The 22,860-nt window shown below is 37.6% G+C and overlaps 1 protein-coding gene across 1 annotated transcript in view; it reads left to right on the top strand.

Annotated features, from left to right (window-relative positions):
* The window catches only part of LOC149278443 (microtubule-associated protein 1A-like), a 58,365-nt gene extending 36,285 nt beyond the window's left edge, over positions 1-22,080 (top strand). Inside the window, exons 3-9 of the mRNA XM_089501989.1 lie at positions 10,167-10,249; positions 11,634-11,774; positions 12,490-14,296; positions 14,450-15,997; positions 16,097-21,109; positions 21,599-21,831; positions 21,925-22,080. Of these exons, the coding sequence (XP_089358115.1) occupies positions 12,640-14,296; positions 14,450-15,997; positions 16,097-21,109; positions 21,599-21,831; positions 21,925-22,080 (8,607 nt within the window). The 5' untranslated portion in view covers positions 10,167-10,249; positions 11,634-11,774; positions 12,490-12,639. The remainder of the gene's footprint in view (positions 1-10,166; positions 10,250-11,633; positions 11,775-12,489; positions 14,297-14,449; positions 15,998-16,096; positions 21,110-21,598; positions 21,832-21,924) is intronic.
* Positions 22,081-22,860: the final 780 nt, after the last annotated feature.

Here is a 22,860-nt window from a genome sequence, read left to right on the forward strand (position 1 = left end):
ATATATATATATATGTTTACATTCACTTTACAACAAGTGTAATGTATATTCTAGCAGCTGCTATCTAAAGAAAACTCTAGAAAAGTGCATGTTATTTTAGCAATGATTCATAGCATCTCAGTAGATGGATTGACGGCATTGTGGTGTATACTTTAACAAATTACTTTATATAGCACTCAGACCTGTTTATAGTTTGTGTATCAAATGGTGAAACAAATAATATTTATGAAAAAATACTGTATTATAATATTTTTTATTAGGTAAAAATCACTCCTGAAACATACAATTTTCAGTGGGGTTGGAATCAGGTTCTGCCGAAACAGTTCACAGACCTAACACAAAATTTATTTAAAAGCAGCAACTTATCATTTTTATATGTAAAAAAGCCTTGTTTGCTTGTGTACCTTCTGCACATTGTATGTCACACATCTTTAATATTTGCCGTAATTAATTAATTATTTGTGTACATATGTGTATATATATATATATATATATATATATATATATATATATATTTTTTTTTGTTTCTATCATCAAGATAAATTGTAAGGTAAAATAAGGAGCTAGTGTCAGCAGGCCAGAACACATATATAGTATATATACAGATACAGACTTTTTTGTCGTTTTTATATGTTTATATTATCTCCCCATCTATGATTGCTAACAATTTCTTTGATCGAAAATGGAAATTTTATGGATTGAAAATATACTTGAAATTCAAATTAGTGCTGGGATCAGGTTGTCATATCTGCCCTTTATGTATGGTGTTGACAGTTTTGCCTTCTCAGAATGTCTAATGTACAGGTGGCTTTACAGCCTTATAAATGTTCATTAAATCATATCATGACTGTAATTAGGCAGTATCTGTGATTCTCATTATTGCCTGATTGCATTTCTAGATAAATCACTGTCTCGGCTTAATGTAAAACTTGGTTCAATGAGGGTCAGCTGTTTTAATGCAACATTTAAGATAACAACTAAGATTTTGTAGCGAACGCATTTGATGGACTTGTATCTGGTTTCAGCCCCACTATAGTGCACTACTCAGTCACCTCTTGAACTCAAAAGGGTTAAAGCAAGTGGCAGTTCTGTAGAAAATTCCACTGGTAAATACATTTTATCTTCAAATAACGGCTATCAGTTGTAGAGTAAATTGCTTATAAATGACCTTAAAATGGTCATAGCACCACTGGACAGGATAGAAAAATAAAATAAGTATAAAATAAATATTTTATATATAAATTAATATGGTCAAAGATGCACTAAAAAAGAGAAAACGCATTGGTGTTATTCGTATATTTCTTACTTTCCACGCTTTGTAGTCCTACCTATTAAATTAACAAATGTACATGTTTCCAATCTAAAACCAGATTGTTTCTTTAAGCTTGATTTGTACATATTTTGGTAATGATTGGAGAGGTGAAGCCTCTGAGTAACAGTCATTTTGCTTACAGATAGTAGTATATTATGGGGTCTGGAGGAAGGAGCTGGTGTCATTAAAAAACTGGTAATTCTATAAAAGTGTAAACCAATATTGTTATCATCATATTTTTAAGGGACATAAATAGAAATGGAGTAGAGAGCACTGTGCAGTTATCCCATACATTGTGCGAGATACTATGTCTATTAATAAAGAGGCGGGGGATGGAAAGGATGTATCAGTGATCAGAATAAAAGAGAGGTACAACTGACATTGGATGTTCAGAGCCATTCATCACAGTGAGACATTATTGGGAGGGGCCGGTCGTGACACACACACACACGCACTCACACTGCGGCAAAAGCTGCAGCTAATACCTTCTAGCTGCCTGCTGCAGACCAAACCATTTTCTGCTTAATAGGAGATCTTATTTCCACTGTAATGAGATTGCAAATATTCCCCTCACCGTCATGACTTCCAGTAAGCTGTGACCTCCTTCTCTCAGATCACTCCTTCTTCCCAATAACTACTCAATTCATCATCTAAATAATTCCGTTGGCAATTTTCTGTTCACCTACTTTCCATGACCAGATTAATGTATACATGGAGATACAATGTATCAGTGCAGCATGTTTATGGCAGAATACAATGCGCTGGCATTAATGTCACAAGCTGGCTACAGAAACATGGCAATAAAAACTCTTGGAATGACCCACCCATTCCAAGAAATGAATTTAGAATTCTGTTTATTCTTTATATATCCACTCAAAGGAATAACAGCTGTAATAAAATGGCCAAACCCTTTACTGGCAATACAAAATCACTATTTTATGCCTTGTATATATGAACACTTTCAGTGTGATGTGAAATCTGGATAGATATATGGGCCAAGAAGCAGAGAGTAGATGAGAATCAGAGGGCCGTTTCATTCTGGTAGTGCTGACTCTGTATGTTTAAAGGGACACTCCTGCTATCACATGCAGTCTAATGCATATGATAGCCGTGACCCCTAAATGAAAGTAATTTTTATCTCCCCTATGTATATGCATTATTTCTCTACCTCAGCTGCTTGGATGGCAGAAGGTGCATTTCCAGAAGGTCTGGTGAGACCCCTGTGTGAATGTGCAGAAAGCGCTCCCATCACTTTCAGTGGAAGCACATTCCTGCTATTGATTGGCAGCCAACGCTGGTGACAATCACAGACAGCGGATGGTAGTGGGTTGAAGCTCTGGAGCTGCAGTTCCTATAAAAGTTTCCTAAAGTACTTACAAAATACTTAAATATGTATTCTAGGTTGTTGAGTTGGTATGGGGCAGTGTCCCTTTAAGTGAGAACAAGTGCAACAATCCGGGCTGAACTTGTGGTATAATTTTCCCTCGCCTTAAGTCTGAATTCAGTTGTGCACTCTGTATTTCACATTGTTAAATCAATGAGATTGTTGCAGGTTGAAGGAAGCTTCAGTGGATATTTCTCTATGTGTTTCTAAGCAGAACCTAACAGTTACAGGTTTGAGTAACTGATCCATGGCCTCAGGTAGGACAGGGGTAAACATGTCACAGTACCGAGTATGTTTCATTGGCCACTGTTAGAAACATCAAGAAAAGCTTTGGCTTAAATGTAAGCAAATATTCATCCACAACTTGTCTAAGATCAAATTGTCAAAAAGTCAAATTGTCTAAGAGAGGTATCTTGTTCATTAGGTAGCGTTTAATAACTGTGTTGTCTAAAACTCTGGATATATACAAGGGTTACAACTGGACCAATGCATGGAATGCTGGGGGTTGCCTCATCTGCCCCCATGAATTAATCATTTTTGCACTGCATTTCCAACAAAGATTTGTATGCAAAGTTAATGTTAATGAGGTTCACCAAAGAGGATTCAGTCCCCTTGTATTTGCATGCCTGTTTATTCACAGTGGCTGAGCCTATTTCCAAGTGAACAAAGTTTGCTTAGAACCTAGTGCATGACATCAGCCTCAGACAATAAACTCCATTTAAGCTGAATACTTTCACAACATCTCCTGGTTTTCAGATGTCTCTAGCCCATGTCCTCTCTCTAAGAGATGTTACTCTTAAAATGAACACAGGTTGTATTTTTTTTCAAAACATTCTTCTCACATTTTCCTGTATTTACTTGATTATAAGACCACCCCTCCCCAAACATGGGATCTTAATGAAAGAAAAAACAAAAGGCCTGAATATAAAATCTGCAATATTCCAGCCTCTTGGAGTACTTACTCAAAATGACGGAGCAATGTGCATGCTCCGGGGACATCCCCCCCCCGTCTTCCAATTGTTGGAAGGGGTTTTCCCGTAGTGCATGAGAGAGTGATAAGCCCCTAGGCTTAGTCGGCTGTACGCGTCGTAGATCTGAAGTCTGAATAAAAGATAACCTTGATTATATTACAATATTACCTCCACAGTAGCACATATTTAGTGATTCGGTCCCAATGGGTATTGTTCAAGGGGCAACAGATTATGTTATATATATGTTTTTTTCAATTTAGGATTTCTGTTCAGTAGGGTATTCTGATTTGTGTGATTGGGTAGCATGCTAGAAAAGGTAATCAACTCAGCAGATCTAAATTGATCAAAAAGTGCACCAACATTTTACGTTGTTTCCCCATCAGATGGGAGTTGTAGGCTTTTGGAAGATCAATATATAGCCATTGCAGGATATCATTTACAGAAGCATTGTGCAAGCTAACAGTTGTTGTTCAATATCAACTGGAGGACAGCTGGCTGGCTGCCTTATCTTGGTGCTTGTTTTGATATGGAGGGCAGGAATACACAAGGGAATGTACGTTCTCCCTATGAGCATTACATGCGCAGATCAGGCTTATGCCCTGCAGATTGCAGATGCATTATGATCCTTACACAGCACATTCAGAACTCGATGTTGAGAACCTTATGCAAATGCTCGCTACAGACATAGAAATATAACATTTGATATCCTTTAACTGGTTGACCTAAGTGGTTGACTTTGGTTGTTCTGTGTCTACCTCATACAATCTTGAATACCCTTGGTAAATTGTACCTGTCATTAAAAATCTTTTTGGAAAATAGCCACCCAGATTTTTCCTCCTTAAAAGGCTTGTTTTTATTTATTTATTCAAACTTTGTAAATTGTCAGTTCAGCAAAAAGGGATAACCTGATCCATGATGCTGTAGGTTCTTTGTTGTCAGACAATTAACCTTTTGTACATCTTGGTAAACACTTGTAATTGCCCCAAATATCTTACTTATTTGTTAAACTGGGATGCAGACCTTAATGGTCAGTTAGATGACCAGCGGAATAAAACCCCCTCAGTAAGTCAATGAAGGAGAATACCCTTAAAGTGCTTATGAGGTGGTATCTTCCAGTAGCCCACCTATCAAGAGTATTCCTGCAGATATCAGACAGCTGCAACAAAGGGTTCACACTTTTTTCTGTTTCTTTTCTAAAATGTTTCTCTAGGGCCTTCCAAATGAGACTCACAGGACTGTAGATTGTCTGTCAGGCTATTCCTATGCACCATATGTTGTATTTTCTGAAACAAAAATGCAGTTTGTGCAATGCTAATTGAATAAAGTAACAGCATGAGCTTTACATTGTGCTAAAAAAGTGTCTTGTGCTAAAAATGTCACAATAAAATAGTTTTAAAACCCACATAAACCAGATCTACAGCAAGCAAATGCCAGTGTCATTATATATGGGGATTGTATATTTGCTTACTTGGAGTTGTAACCTATTGCTTTCATTGTAGATGTTCTTTTTAGAGTCCATAACCACAGTTGAATCCCATACCATACATTTTCAATTAGGGTACACAAAGACAGGTTATCGGAATCATGTCCATACCTTGGAACTTTTCAAGTTAGGCTACCCGGATTGTGATAGCTGGAGATAACCACAGTTAAGGGAGAAGCTAGGCCCAGAAACCCCGGAGAAAGAGCAGAGACCCAGGGAGCAGTTCTTCACCTGGAGAGTTAAATATTTTTATTCAAACTACATTGCTATAAAAATTTATTTTTTCTTTATTTCTTTTATTTATTGTACATGAGGACCATTTCATATATATATATTTCTATTTCTATTTATTCATATTTTTTGCTGTATGAGAGGTGCCGCCTTGCAGCCACATCACATTGCAATTCATGAAAGCCAATATTGCAAAAATATTTGCAGTAATGTCTTAGATGTCAGCATCCATGATGTAAACTTTTAAATGAAATATCAAAACAATTTTACTTATTGTCAAACAAAGGTGCTAGCTAAACATATTTTTAATAAATAAAAAATATAAGCCATTTTACCAGGAAATAATAGGGTTGAGTCACTGTAACGTTGCGTGGCACACTTTGCAGACAATATATTATTTTAGTAAGTGAAATGCAGCAGACTGTGAAATGAAGTTGCAGTGGTGTGTGCATGTTTGTTCAAAGTTAAATTTGTTTACATTTTCTATTATTTATTAATTTATTAAAACTACACTTAACCAAGTAGCAAATTATTTGGTTGAATGAGCTTACTCATTGAGAGATTTCAATTTATGGTGTTTTTCAAACATGCACCACCTTCATAAAGTTCCCCTGTTCTTATTAAGGTTGACTTAGACTTACTTGATGAGTGATATAACGTAATCAAATTAACTGGTATTGCCTACAGAAAAAAAAATCACGGACTTATATTTTGACGTCCCATGTTGTCAACAAAAAGTGTATGTGTACAAAAGCTTTATGAGCCTCTGAGATATCCTATTCAATCAGGAAAGCAATATCTCAATTTCCTGCATATGGATTTAATCATCATGGTGGTATGATTGGGCATGGGTTTCTACATCGGCCCCATGGTGCGCAAGTTTCCTATTTTTAGAGTGATTTTAGCAGTTGCGGAAGAATTGAAAGCAAAAGCAGAAAATCATTTTATATGTAAATGCACTGGTTCAGAACCAAAGTTCAAAGGGAACTGTTCTCATCACAATTGTATAGACAAAAGTGAGCTTGTAATATATACATATGAAAAATGTCTTAATATATATATATATATATATATATATATATATATATATATATATTGTAACTGAACGTCCTTTGAAGTACAAGGAGTTAGTCAGAGATCTTTCAGAATCACTTGTCTTCTAAAAAGCCAATTCCAGATCCAGATAGAATTTAAATATTTATTTTCTTCAAATCAAAACACACCAAACAAACAAAATAAATCCAGCAGCTCTCCTGGCTGGCAATAAGAAGAGAGTGAATTGAACAAAGCTGGGCTTTTTAAACCCTCCTGATTAGACCAGGGGAGCTATACTTTGGAGCACCAGCCCACCCTGCTCTTCTGGATACTCCACCCCAGGGACCCATTACACAATTTACAAGTCACTTCCTATATTGTAGTTTTTTTTATTGTGCTTCTCTTTCCTGGGGCTTTAATTTTACATATAAGTAAACACAAAATTAGCCAAAGTAGGGCATATATACCGCCCATCCACTACTGTACCGGCCTTTCTGTCACAATATATATATATTATTGATGAAGAATAAAAGTCTGTGGTGCATTCCCTTTACATCACAATAGTTTATCTAATGTAAAGATGTCGAAAGTAAATAATCGTTTCACTTACCTATTCTATCTCTAAATCTAGAGCAGCTGTCTTTGGAGAATAACTCGCCAAAATGAAAGCTGTGACTGTGTGCCATTTTTCAATATGTGTCTTATTGCTGCCGTAGAAGCCATTGCCATTCTTGATAAATTGTATTGAAATGTTGCTGAACAATCAATAAAGAAATCTATGGTTTGTAAAGACGAAAAAGCAAAATATTGATGGTGGTCCTTTAGCACTAGCAGAAAACAATTGCAGTGCCATCATATTTTGCAGTTCTGTACGATGATCTTTACATGATGCCTCTGACATGTTTTGAAGGAGGACGTAATGGCAACTTAATTTTGCTCTAGTTTAGAGTTAGAGGTTTTGCACCATGGATGTACATTGACACTGTTGTTAGCTATTATGCAATGCTATCAGGCCTCTTGTTTTTCTTTTGTATGTTGATCAAATCTATTAAAATTCACATAAATATTCAACACACATTAAATATAGTGGAAATGTGGGTTAATAAACATATTCAATTTGTACCAATATACACCAACCAGCTCACACATATTGACTGTCAGTCACCAAAGACAAAAGAAGACTGTACCAGAGAAACCTGCATTTCTTTCCTCCAGCCTACAGACTCCTGTCCTGTAACACAAGATATACATACACTGTAAAGCCAATTGTCCTTTGTCTTTTTGTCTTCTGCTGACCAGCAGGTTTTTAAATTGCTCAAAACACATATACCATATATGCTTTCCCATTAAAAGTGCTGCACCGGGGTTTTATTTATTCCTGTCCAAGTATAGAGAGCTAAATTCGATTTCCATAGTGTAGTCACTTTCCCTGGAGCATCGTTTCAAGGTGTATCCTGGCTTTTCTAGTGTCATTGGAGTTTATTACCGAAACAGAGTCATGGTGAATGGCCAACAGCAGCAAGTTTCTCCAGTGTGAAAGGCTGAGCTTGCTCTGTATAATATGTAATTCAGTGTGTGAATTCTAACTATACACTATTCAGGGCCAGCCAAGCTCTTCCTAGAGTAGACGCTTACTGGGTTTGGCTATTCAAAATGTGCATCTATGTACCATAGATTTTGTGTACCTATGCATGTATGTATGTATGGATGTATGTATGCTACTCGTAAACTCAAGTTGAGGAAATCATCCCATCCCATCATCCCACCCAGCTGATCATATTGAAATTACTTGGAGCGTATTATGGCACAACCTAAGGGAAATAGGAAATGCTTAACAACTAATGGTTTTGAGTATTCTGTCTCACTTATGATGACACATGTCTATATTGAAAATATCTAATTTTGTTGACCAGCTTCTTGGGATTACTTGATGAAAACATGTGGGAGTTTGAACCACATTGGTCAGAACCGGTATGACAACAATGATGTACAGAAAAGTATTGTTTTAGCTATACTAACAGGAAATGTATGTGACAATATACATAAACTGTCTAGGGTATAAGGACTGCCCAGCGCACTCATTTTGTATAGGGTCTCCACCTTGGGGTCCTTTTCAGTAAGCAGGGGGATGCAGGAGGCGTCACCAGAGACACAGCTTACCTAGGAAGCTAGAAAATGCTGGAAATCCTAGGGCCAGCCATGTTGGTCACCCACAATGCTCTACTTTTTATTCTAACATATGATCTTTACATACTCAGTGGTCCATTATGTTTTTATTTCTCCAAACTTACATATTTGTCTTGGTCTATATACCTGCTAGTTCAGTATGATCATCTATATAGATCATCTATTTAGATTTATTTGAAATGCACCATTGCCATATTGAAATCCTGAAAGAACAGTTAAACTATCAAATGTATTTTTAATCATTATTCTGCACACCCGGCCATGCTTCTCCTAGTGACCTATTTTATGTTCTCATTTTGTTTTATAAAGGAATATCCTGATAATATACGTAAGCTGACATGCCCTCATTAGCATAAAGCTTTACTCTGTCTATCCAAGCTTTTATGTTATAATATTAGTAATAAGTACACTATATATGCAGCAGAATTGGAAGCTTGTGGGGGCTCAGCTTTTCATATTTGCAAATGAATTGACGAGAACTATTCCTTATAAAACATTCTTTACCAGATGATTACATTAGATGGTGCATGGAAAGGCAGGATCAAATTATCACTTTAACATTCCTCTTGGTTCTATATACAAGTGATCTAAAGTAGACCACCAACTTAGTACCAACGTTGGGATGTTTCAAGGTGAATGGGAACACAGATTGGGGAAGGGGATCTTTGCTAGGGGTGATCTTTAATGTTTGAGAAAGGAACAGTTTCAGTTGTGTTTAATATGTAGATGTTCCCTATCTTGGTTGGTAGTTTTCTAAACTTGTAAATATTAACTCAGGGTTATTTTGTTAAGGCATTTATGATCAGAAACAATCCTATATTACAAAGATTGGGTGGCACTGTCATGGAAAGTGGAGAATACAAGGTCCACTTTGGATTTTAGTGCTATGTACATACCTGGAGACTCTCAGGGTTTTTGCCCCAACCTCAGCGTCACACCTTGGGAAGGGTCACACTCCTTCCCATTCTACACTGCTGTTATATTTAAGACTGCCAATTGGTGCTTTTGCCACCAGTATGTTTTGGTTGATATACCTGCTTGAATGGATAAGTGCCTCCAATTGAAAATGAAACAACTAAACACATTCCCTGCTCTTTTTATACTCATTATTATGATGTTTACAGAGGTAGAGCGATATGAAGCACTATTAACCATCAAACATTCTGAGCTACAAGTGAGGTATGGTTTTGCAAATATAGTCATGTTACAGATGTTAATTCTTGTAAGCGGAAGAAGCATTTACAGCTGTGGATATAATGTCTTAGGGTTAGATTTAATGATTTAGAATGCTGTGCTGGAAGCCAATTGGAATCTGATTCAAAAGTAAAATGACTAAAATTGCCTTTTGTTCGTTTTCTTTGAAAGCTTATTTTCTTCCAGTCAACAATATTCAAAGCTTTTAATTTTTGAACAAAATAGTAAGTGGCAAATAAAACCATGAATTAAACACATTTTCATTATGATGACATAAGGTTAATTTCGAATTGTACAAGTCAACCTACATGCTTGGCACTGGGGTAATTTTTTTGTGTTTGTTTTTACAAATGCATTTTTTCTTCCCAGGCCAAAGAACTCTACAGCATCGGAGTGATGTTCTTGAGACAGTAATTCTGGTGAATCCCAGTGCAGACAACATTGTTAATGAGGTACGGTCTATTAAATCTACCATAATCAAATAGCATGTGTGGGAGGCATGAGAAAGGATAAAGACGTGGGGACCGTCAATGAATGCTGCTCTGAAAATTTCCCCTATACCCCAAATTGAGGGGGCAAAGCGAGGGGTAGCAGTCAGGGCTAGCTGGGCATGGGTGGACTTTCACTGGAAGTGGGCAGCGCTTAAGATCAAATGCTATAGTTTTAAATGGTTGTCTTTTCACACCAATGCTCTCTAAAATCAAAACTACAAATTTAGTTTTGTGCAGAGAATAACAGGGTTATCTATAATGGTGACTGGGGTTTGAAAGTGCAAAAAGTAGTGTTATCACCATTTAATGATTGCTATGGTGTTGAGACCACATTTAAAACTTGGTATCACCATCACCTTCTACAGATAACAACAAAGTATGGAAAATAAACACAACATCACAATGCAACTTAAATATAATAACACGTCACTTCACTGATAAGCATACCTGGGAACCCTCAATCTCTTTCTTCTTCTCCGGCACTCTGAGTCACTATGCTCTGTCTCTGGGTAAGGAGAGCCGGATGTAGGCACGCCCACTCCACGCCCTATTCCTCTTGTACACCTATACAAAGTTATCTAGGGCTAGCCCCACCCTTAGAGATGCTGAGCCCCGCCCCTTGTGTGACTAGGCCGCTTACTGAAGAGGGAAGGTTCCGAGTAACCTGACCTGTGAAGTTATTAGTAATGCACATGTGCCACATGAATTATTCTTTTCATACTTTCACCATTGGTTTATAGAATAGTGACATTTTTTAGAATCCACCTGGGGCAATAAATGGAACTTGTTGTTATAGAAATATACATAGATATATCCAGAGCCTGACAAATGTTTAACTTTAAAAGGGACAAACACTACTTGTTATATTAATGTATAAAATGCTTTTTTTTGTCCTTCATTCATCAGTGCTAGATTAAGACTGTCTGAGTCCCTAGGTACGTGGCTTTTGCCCCCACCTCAGGCAACATGGGGGGTCATATTACGTGAGACCACTGTCTCCTAGCAACAGTAGCCTGAATGGCTGCTGCTATGTGACCTGAGGATGCTCAGGGGGCAAATTATCCAGTAAAGTACTGGGAGCCCCAAGCATACCTAGTATTCTCAATGGGTGTTCCAGCAACGCTTGGCTTGCAAAATATAGTATGACATATGTCACTTGGCAAAAAAACTTTTCTAGAAGTTATAGAAATGTCATTGGAAATTAATCTGTGTGTTCCTTTAAACTAACTGAAAATATATGGCTTTGCTCTGAAAGTAGACTTATAGAATATGTTTATTACTAGTTATCATTATTTTTGACTATGTCATTGCTGAGTAAATAAAACATTGTGAATTGTCTTTCTAGGTGCGCTCCTTGATAACAGATTCATCTGCTCACAAGCTACTTATTCTGAGTGGACAGTACTTGGACCAGGAAGGAGATTTGATCCTACAAACTGGGACCTTTGCATCTCACAGATTCAAGGAAGTGTTCAGTGACCCAGAGGTTAGTATTATTTAAACAGGGTATGGTTATATAATGGAATACATTCTTAAACCATAAAGCTTACCAACAATACATGAATAATGATTATGCTTCATAAGTTAGTATTGTAAATAATTTTCAGACTTCAGAGATCTAGAAGTTTAAAACAGAAAATTGGCAATTCCCCATCAAACAACGTGCATTATTATGATTACTTTTATTTATATAGCGCCAACCATTTACGCAGTTCTTCTTACAGTCTATATATTCAACAGACTGACAAAACTAGAACTGACAAACTTACACAATGTGGTACAACAGTTTTTTTTATGATGAGTATTTTTTCCATTTAGTTTTGGGACAGGTCAGCTTCATGGCAAGTAACTCTTATTTCTACAGCCCTTGGCAAATAATACTGATGAGACTTACTGCTGTATGTTGCAAAATAACTAATAATAACATCATACCTCTGGTCCTCAAGGACCTTATCCTCATTGACCACTCCATTTAGAACTGCATATTTAGAAATGTTTTCTGTATATTAATCATCCTTGTATAAGGTGAGGTTTAGCCAGCTCACCTCCAACTCAACGTCCTCCATCCTCGTGACAAAGACTGGTCTAAGCCCATACTTGTTCATCAGTAATAAATAGTGTACTTTGCAAAATCCAAATGCTGCAGATTTTCTAGTCTCTATTAAATTTCCATAATTTCTCTTATATTTGTGTATTCGCAGGTGTGCCAGCTATTTAGTAACACTGATCCCGAGATCAAAGCTTCTCTCACAGTGTCTTGTGTGGAAGAAGGAGAGTGGTGTAACCTTGGGCATTCCACTTTTCAGGATATCATTGATCTCAAGCTAAATCCTGATCCTGTTTTGCCTGAAATGGATGGGGTTTCGGAATTTGCAGATTATGTCTCTGAAACTGTTGATGTCCCTTCTCCTTTTGACCTGTTAGAACCACCAAACTCAGGTGGATTTTTGAAGCTGTCCAAACCATGCTGTTACATATTTCCTGGTGGCAGAGGTGATTCAGCCCTCTTTGCTGTTAATGGATTTAATATCCTGGTGGATGGCGGCTCTGAAAGAAAATCATGCTTTTGGAAGCTTGTCCGGCACTTAGACCGAATTGACTCCATACTGCTGACACATATAGGGGCAGATAATCTGCCTGGAATTAATGGACTTCTTCAGAGAAAGATAGCTGAGCAAGATGAGGAACAATCTCAGGGTTCCACTGCCTATAGTGACTGGATGAGAAACCTAATCTCCCCAGAGCTTGGGGTTGTGTTTTTCAATGTTCCCGACAAACTGAAAATGCCAGAATCTAGTATGAAAGTTAAAAAAAGCATTGAAGAGGCTTGCTTGACACTGCAGTACTTAAACAAACTTGGAATTAAACCAGAACCTTTGTACAGGGTAGTAAGTAACACAATTGAGCCCTTAACATTATTTCACAAAATGGGAGTTGGTAGACTGGATATGTACATTTTAAACCCTGTAAAAGACAGCAAAGAGATGCAGTTTTTAATGCAGAAATGGGCAGGAAATAGCAAAGCTAAAACTGGAATTATACTAGCAAATGGTAAAGAAGGCGAGATATCTGTACCCTATCTGACCTCCATCACAGCTCTTGTTGTTTGGCTGCCAGCAAGCCCAACCGAAAAAATAGTACGTGTATTATTCCCTGGAAATGCACCACAAAATAAAATTCTAGAGGGTCTAGAGAAGTTGAAGCATCTAGATTTTCTGAGGTACCCAGTAGCTACTCAAAAGGATATGTCCAGTGGTGTAGCTCCAACCACTGGTAAGCACACAAAGATCAAACAGAGGGCAGACAGCAAGGAAAGTCTAAAGTCGTCTTCACGACCAAGCACAGGAAAGCCGAGTAAGAAAGATGATATTGCAGAGGAGCTGGCTAAGGAGGTCAAAGCTGACCTTGTGAAGGAATCAAAGGTTGAGAAAAAAATTAAGGAAGCTGTGGATAAACATATTGACAGACCTTTAAAGGTTGAAAAAGTAAAAACTGAAACAAGTGATTCTGCAAAAGCAGAAAAGAGGAAACTGTTGAATCAGAAAATAGGAAAAAAGTATCCAAAGGACAAAATTTCTAAACTGGAAGAGAAGAAGGATAAAGAGAAGAAGGAGATAAAGAAAGAAAAGATAGATATAAAGAAAGACAATTTAAAGAAAGAAGAAAAGAAAGATACAAAGAAGGAGGATAAAAAGAAAGAAATAAAGCCAGAAGTTAAAAAACTGCCAAAACCTGATTTAAGACCCTTTACACCAGAAGTGAGAAAAACACTGCACAAAGCTAAAATTCCTAGCAAGATCAAAACCGATAAAATAAAAAGTAAGTCTGAAAAGGAAAATAATGCAGAGCAAAAGGTTAGCCAAGTCCAACACACACCCGTGGAAAAGGAGCCACAGATGAGTGATATTATAGAGCAAAGATCAGTTATGTCTTCACCTGAAGATCTTACAAAAGATTTTGAGGAGCTTAAGTATGAAGATAAATTGGAACAAATAACAAAAGGACTAGGCGATACAAATATCTCAGAACTTGAAACTTCTCAGTTTAGGCCCTCTGCGATTTTGGTTACACAAAGTCATTTCAAAGAAGAGATAATTTTAGGTGACATAACATCAGATAAGACTCCTCTTGAATCCCCAGATGAAGGTATTACCACCACAGATGTTGAAGGAGATTCACAACATGACGAGAAGCCAATGCATCATACAGATGATGCTTTAGAAATGGTTGATGAAGGAGCAGCTATGGATGAACCACCTGAAATGGCAGAATTTGATGAAGAAATCATTATGGAAGAAGAAAATGCTAGCACTCCTGGAGTAGAGGGACAGGTACCTGAAAGAAACAGACTGGAGTCAATGCCAACTTTGGACATACAAGATTTGGAAACTGATGAAAATAAAGAAAATGAATTAGTTGAAAAGGGAATATTAGACAGGAATCAGAAAGAAGAAATAATTGAAGAACATCAGGATTATCTTGGTAAAACAGCAACAGAAGATGAGAAAAATGTTGAGGTAATGGAGAAAGCAGATGTAGAAGAAATGGAAGAATATGCTGAAGAGACAGAGGCTGAGCACAAGGTTGATGAATATTCAAGCGCTGAGAAGGAACAAGAAGAGAACATTTCTTTCGATTTTACAATGTCGGTGCTACAGAAAGAGACAGAAGTGGAGAAGTATGGAAAAGAAGCATTCAAGGATGCCACCTACCTAGCAGGGGTTCCCATGTCATCTGGGACTACAGCTGAGCACATATCTTATATACAAGATGAAACTATGCCTGGTTACTCAGAAACCGAGCAAACTATCTCTGATGAGGAAATCCATGATGAGCAAGAGGAAAGGATACCCCATTTGCAGTATGATGTAGCTAGTTATGACATTTCTGTCCCTGACCACCCAGGATCCTTTGATGCTATACATGGAATTAAAGCCATTTCATCTGAGGTTTCTGCCAAAGGTTATGAAATGCAAACACCTGAAATTGTAACTTATCCTACAAACATTGTTGCAGCTCCTCTGGCTGAAGAGGAGCACATCTCTTCAGCAACATCTATAACTGAATGTGATAAGCTTTCTTCTTTTGCTACATCTGTGGCTGAAGATCAATCTATTGCTTCTATCACAGCACCAAAAACTGAAGAGACAGGAAAGAGCTCTTTAGTGCTAGACACAGCAAACAGCATTCCTTCTTCCCACACAGAGGCAACCCAAGGTGTGGAATACTTGCCATCAGCGGGCACAATTTCACCAACTTCTTCCTTGGAAGAAGACAAGTGTTTTAAATCTCCACCTGCAGATGATTTCCAGTCAGTGCTTACGCCTGGGAAAGTTCCTGACGAAGAGGTAGATAAAAGTCCAAATTTTGAAGTATCTTGTAAATTAAATTATGGTTCGCTTATGCTTTCTGAACAAACAGACCAGGGTATGTCATACACATTTAACACAGAAATGAAAACGGCTACTGACTTTCCTTCAAGTGAATACGGAAAGGTGTCGCAGGCTGATTCAAGCTTTGGTGATGGTGAGGAAAGATGCTTAAGTCCTGATGACAGTACCGTCAAAATGGCTTCTCCTACACAGTCAGGACCTACTAGCACAGGCCACACACCTTTCCACCAGTCACCTGTGGAGGACAGATTTGAAACTACCCAAGCAGAGCTTTTTGAAGCAGCGGACATACTAAAATATGACAAAGAAAACAAAAGTGAACAACAGCCTCAATATGACACATGCTGGGAAAACAAAATACATTCTAGAATTGAGGAAGATATTACTGAGACAGAAAATATCTTATCAATGAAAGGGCAAGAATTTACAGATGATCATTTGGATGAAGTAGAATCACAATCCTCCAAAGAAATAATTGTAACTAAAGAAGAAACATTACCATCACATTCTGCATCATATATGCAATTTGAAAAAATAATTTCCACAAGTGATGTTTCTCATGAAGATTATACATCAGTAAATAAGATGGAATATGAGGAAACTCAGATGGATCTGTTTCAGTCAATTTCACCTAAAGAAAAGGATACTAAATATGGTGATTATTCAAGAGAGAGTCCGACAAAAGATGATGCATCAACAGAAAGTTCAAGCCAAGACATTTTCCTTGGTGATGCAAAGTCACTTTCTTTCACGGAACAGGGAAAAGAAGATGACACATCTTTACAAATGTCTTTGATAGAACAAAGCCCAGTTGTACATGAAGTATATCAAGGAAGTCCAACAAAAGAAAACTTTTTAGACAATGACAAATCTCTTCAATTGACTGATCCTGATTTGGTGAAAGATGTAAAATGTACAACTGGTGAAACATCACCAGGCTTCGAAGAATCTTTGTTGTCAACTGCAGAAAGCCTTGCAGAAGATCAGAGCCATCTGGAGCCTTTTGATAAGTATGCTCAAAATCAAGTTCAGCCTCTAGTTCCAGCAGAATATAGTTATGGTGAAGAGATATCAGCAACAGTATTATTGCAAAAAACACCAGAAGACGATGCAGATTCATATAATTATAAAGAAACTATCTTGGAAGAAAAAAGGTTAGGTCATTCTGCCTCAAGCCCAGACAACTCAGGGTTGGTTTATTGTGCAGAAGACTTGAAGGAAACTGATTCACTAGCAATGCAGTCTGTGGATGATCCCTCCATATCCTTCCTAAAAGCAAGTCATATCCAGGAGACATATCCACTTGCAGATGACTCTTTATATTACATGCAATCAGAAAATATTATGGAAAACGTTTTGGGGCATGGGAAGGAAACAGAAACATCAATGGAAGAAGCTTTTAAAGAACATGAAGTTATTGAAGAAAAATCTGTTGACGATGAAAATATTTCTATGAAACAGATGATAACTTCTGATAAGAAAGTCTGGTTCACAGAGGGTTTACAGGAAAATGAAAGAAAACCCGCTTTAAAGGAAAGCAAACTGCATTACACAGAGGAGGGAGAAAGCACTTTTCTCGATGATAGTCATGACTCTATTTTGAAGCCGGATGTCTCAGAACAATCAACCCCTGATCCAGCAGATGCAAATATGCTGAGTACAGAATACGCACATTTCCAAGAAGATAAAGCGGCAGAATATATGCAAAAGTCATTAAACACATCTGATGAAACCGAGGCCTCTGAATTTAAGACATCACCACAGTTAAATGCAGAGTCTCCTTCACCAGAAATTGATGTACTTGAAAAACACTCATACGTAACAACATCCTCGTCACCCTCTGATATTTCTTTAGAAAAGCCAGATATAGATAACTTTGGCTCTCTTAACAAAGACGGCCTCATAGAAAGCAAAATTTCAGTAACACCCATTGATGTGAAAGGTTTCGGAGAAACAATGTTTGCAGGAGATTATGGTAACGATAAAGAAAGTGAGTACTCTTATTCAAAATCTTCCCATGACACACCAGAGCACTCGTGTGAAGTTGATGCCATTGACAGCAAATTCAACAATCAGTCAGGGGACCTTGTGATCAGTACTTTGGACAAATGTGAACATTTGTTACCTTCTGAAAAACCTTTCGTATCCAAGGAACAAATATTAAGCTCTGACTCCATCACTGATGATGTAGGAGCAGAATATGCAAAAAAAGATGATATGAAACAGGAAACACAGTCCTATCCTTATTTCACAGATCACACAGAGCAAGAGTATGTTGAAACAACTTTCGAAGGCGATTATTCAGTGCACAAAGAGAATATTGACTTCAATCTTGAAGTTCATCATGAGAGTATAGCAGAAATGCTGCCTTCAAATTGTGACAAAAAATCCTCCCCTTGTTCACTAGATTACCAAGCAAATACAAGTTTAACTACATCATACAGCCCATTTGAACTATATTCTGACGAGAAGGAAAGTTACGAGTCCACAAGAAAGGCTAGGGTTGAAGAAAGGGAACCAACACCTTATCCTGGTGATAAATCTTTCCAATATGCTGATATTTACGAAAAGATAGTGGTCTCTGGAGTGCTGCATGACAGTGGCATTTTGGAGGAGGTGGAACCAACCAGTGCTAGTTATTTGGATAAAGAGAAGACTGATGTTTTATCATTAGAAACAGAAAAGTTATCCAAAAAGGAACTTCAACAGCAGATATATTCTAAGGAGGAAGAATCACATTTATATACCTCAGCCGAAAAAGAACTATCTTCCCCTATATCTCCCAAAGACAAAGGCGATTATACCAGATTTGAATATACAGAAATGGAGGGAAAAAAATCTCCTGCTGTAGAAAGGGATGACAACCTAGATATTTCAAGTGTAACAGAAAAGGAAGAGTTGCAGATAGAAGCAACCCATAAATGTGAAAAATCAGAAGATGTAGATGATCATTTTACTTCACTGTCAGACAGGACAGAAGTGCAAGAAAAGATAGATCATAATAAACAAGATACTCTAGTGCCCTATATGAACCCATCACGTAATGATGACATCACTTTCACCAGTCAGGAACTTAACCTAATAGAATCAAAGCCACTTCAAATGAAAGAGTCATATTATGAGAAAACAGAGGTAGTTGAAGAAAGTGCAAGTGACTCAGAGTTAGAAAAGGGTGCCAAAGAACAATCTGAAAAGGAAATAAAGAGTCCAGGTCCAGATATAGGAAAGACATATGAAGAGCAACCTTGTGACAGCTTTTTACAAAAGGAGAGAAACAACTTTTCAACATATAGTTTATTTTCTGAACAAAAAGATCTACATCCAGATGATTTTGATGTTCAGCACCCTAAAGAGAATGTAGCTCGATTTGTAGAACATGCCACATTTAGTGCAGGGTATAGCTTCCTAGAAGATGAGCAAAAAAGAGAAGAGAGTGGTTCAGAATATTCATACTACCCTCTCACATCCAAAACAGGTTCTACAAAGGAAGCAGACAAATCATGGCTCCAAACAAATTACCAAGAATCACAAGCTGTTACAGACTCTCACAACACAGATACCTTCCTAGAAAGTTGCCTTCACAGCGATACAGACAAACAAAAAATATCTGATGAACTGGATGTTAAGGAATCCACTCCAGATTTTGAATATTCATCTGGTGTTACAGAAAAGGAAGCTTCACCATACCAAGAACATTTTGAACCAATGTCAATTACAGATGTCAAAACATTACAGTCAGACTTTATGGGTATGTCCCATTCAAAAAAAGACCAGCAGGATGAATACCTAGAAGTTTCTGAAAGGGTATGTGACTTGGATACTTCCCTGACCAGATTCTCACCAATAAGTCCATCAGAGGAAGACCCTTTGTTTTCTAAAATTCCAGGTCAGCAATATTCAAAGAAAGAATACCTTAAGGATGATTCTCATAGTTTCTCAGAATCTTCATCTGAGGCTAGCACCCCTGTAAAAAAAGACACTACAGACAGCTTTTACTCTCATATGATTACAAGTCACACAACGGATACAGAGCAGAGTGCCAGGAATTTGTGGGATGTGTCTCCTCTTGTTCCTGCTCAGTCCACAATGCCTTCTTTACCAGCTGAAAAAGACACTGCTGAAGATCAAGGTTCCACTGGGTCATATGATATGGATGATTGCACATTACCGTGTAGAGTAGATTGTAAAAACACAACTTGCACATCAAATTATGAAAAAAACAGTAGTACCCATGAGGAACTAAATATGGCAGATGGTACCGTGGCAATGCAGTCGTTTTCTAATGTTCTAACCTCTTTTTCACTTCATCAACAAGATGATGAATCCACAGAAAATGGTCCTACAGAAGTTAACACTAGCCCAGAACTATTTAAAGAGACTCAGTACTTTGAAAAGGAATTCTTCTCTGCCGGTGACTTAAGAGATGAAAAGACATCTCCGGATTCAGACAGAGAATCCTCTGCATACTCCGAAGAAGAAACTGAAAAGCCAAACCGACCTTCTTCTCTAACATCCCCAGAACACACATTCCAGCCTTATTTTCCAGATTCACAAAGACGCGGAGGAAGTGATGATCATGGTGATGCCTCTCATGAGATTGAGCCATGCTTGGGAACATCAAGTCGGTATGAGCACAATGTATCTTCATCTGAATACACACACAGAAAGGGGGATCTTTCTCCATCTTTCATCAACCCCAGTCCTCTTGACTTTTCAGATGACAGTGATGCCTCGCAAGATGAAGGCCATCCTTCAGTTAAAGGAAGAACACATCGCATAACTACATCTCAGGTTCAAAGTGCTACTGTTGATGAAACCCCTCCAACTTCTGTCAGCGAATCTGGAACATCTAATTCAGATTCTGATGTTCCACCAGAAACTGAAGAATGCCCCTCCATAACAGCTGATGCAGCAATGGACTCAGATGAAGATGCCGACTTTCTCCCTGTGGACAAAGCAATGGGAAACTTACATCATAGCAGCACAAGGCAAAGCCATGATCCAAACCCAACTTCTATGATGGATCCTTACCCTCATCCGCCTCATCCTGATGTCTGCATGGTAGATCCTGAAGTGTTAGCCAATGAGTTAAACTTAAGTAAGGGAGACAAAGTCATCAAAAAGGACATTAAAGAGAAAACCAAAGGAGTCAGGAAACCTTTAACAAAACCTAAATCATTATCACCTGCTAGGAAGCTAGAATCTAAAGGAAAACGTTCCCCAACACTGTCAAAACAAACATCCAGGGACACCGAAAAACTACCAAAAAGTCAAACGTTGAGGAAAGAAAAAGAAGTAACAGAGAAGCAGCAGAAGCCAAGAAGTCCATTACAGACACATCCATCTAGGGGAGATGACAAAGATGAGGTTTCAAGAACCAGCTTCGGTAATACAAACAAGTTAAGCAGTGGCATCAAATCAACTTCAGGTAAAGGTGACATATTAGTCTTAAAAGTAATAAACTTTATTCCATGGTAGATAATGGCACAATATTAAGATTTTAAAATATGTTTTTGGCTTGCTGTGTCTCTAGCTTGTAAAGAGCAGAGTGTAGCACCTCTAGTACAAATGTATCAACATTACTGAGCTATTTAATAGGTATTGATTATATATATTTATTTTGTTCCTTTTTTCCAACTATGCAGCTTCCTAAATGTTAAGAACCAGACTTTAGAAATCACCAAGTTTAAATGTCCAGTGATAAGAAATGTGCATCAAGTCAGCTTGGACGTGTGTAATACCATGGCAGGAACAATACATAAAGTGTTTCCAGCTAGTGGTTGTGGTATATAGGAGTGCATCCTAAAATACAGTTTTCAGAAAACTATAATTAAAATTATAATTATTTTTCAAAATAAACAAAAACAAAACAAGTTTTCTATTCTGTGCGCTAATCATGAAACTATATTTTCTTAAGTTTCAGCCAGCTCAAAATCAAGTTCTACAATACCTCCTGGACTCCCTGTATATGTGGATTTAGCATATATTCCCAATCACTGTAATGAAAAAAATGCAGATATGGAGTTCTTTAAAAGAGTTCGTGCAGCATACTATGTTGTAAGTGGCAATGATGCGGCCAACGGAGAGCCAAACCGGGCTGTACTTGATGCACTTTTGGAAGGGAAGTCACAGTGGGGGGAGAATCACCAGGTAAGTGCAACTTTATAATAATATATTTAACTTGTTTTCAAAATATAGTTATACCTTTGATATCACATTTTTTTTAATATATGTCTTTTCTAGGTCACATTGATCCCAACTCATGACACTGAGGTGACCCGTGAATGGTACCAACAAACCCATGAGAAACAACAAGAATTAAATATAATGGTCCTTGCTAGTAGTAGTACTGTTGTGATGCAAGATGAATCCTTCCCAGCATGCAAGATTGAGTTCTAAACATCCGCATCAGCAGTGTGTCCATCAGCATGTAGTGTTTAGATACATGTCTAGTCAAAGCTCAGATCTCTTCAAGTCATCGTTCATTACCATAGCATCTGGAATTATTTTACAATGTTAAAGGTCTCATGATACCGTTGTCCAGACATTTTACCGCTGTGTTTCAAAGACAATTCTGCACAAAATATTATTCCATGTAGAATTACTCTTGACAATTGAGAACTCAGTTTTGCATATGGATGTGAAATTAATGAAGTTTGACTGCAGTGAAGTGCAGGATAAATATCTGTTTAGACTCTTAGAGGGACATAAAGCAATTTTCGTACGCTTATGCAGACTGTGGTGGGTGTATTCAAGAGGTCATGGTAAAAACTGGACAGGGTCAATAGTCAGATACATACTAAATGTTGTTTAGAATAGGTAGCCAAATAGGTTGTGGAAGCTGTAAATATGTAGCTTAGCTTTTTAACCTGCTAATTCAAGTACAGAATATTAAGTATGGCACGCACACACTTACCTTGTAGAACAAACCAAGGTCTTCTAGCTTTTGAGATGGAGGAACAGAGAAGAGATGTGCCCACTGGGGAAATTCTACTTCTGTGGAGCTTTGATGTGGAGTTAATTCAAATACTGTTGCAGGATCTCAATATGAATGTTTCATATGTGTTGGATTGTGTTGGCAGCTTTGCTGCTACGTGTTTCAGATCCTGCAGAAGGTGCTCAGTCAGAGCAATGAAGCAGAGTAGCAAGGTTTACACAGTGAGTTCTTAAACCTAGGCT

Source organism: Sceloporus occidentalis, unplaced genomic scaffold, assembly GCF_023333645.1.
Source record: "Sceloporus occidentalis isolate IW3139 unplaced genomic scaffold, rSceOcc1.0.p SCAF_189, whole genome shotgun sequence".
In the NCBI taxonomy this organism is placed as follows: domain Eukaryota; kingdom Metazoa; phylum Chordata; class Lepidosauria; order Squamata; family Phrynosomatidae; genus Sceloporus; species Sceloporus occidentalis.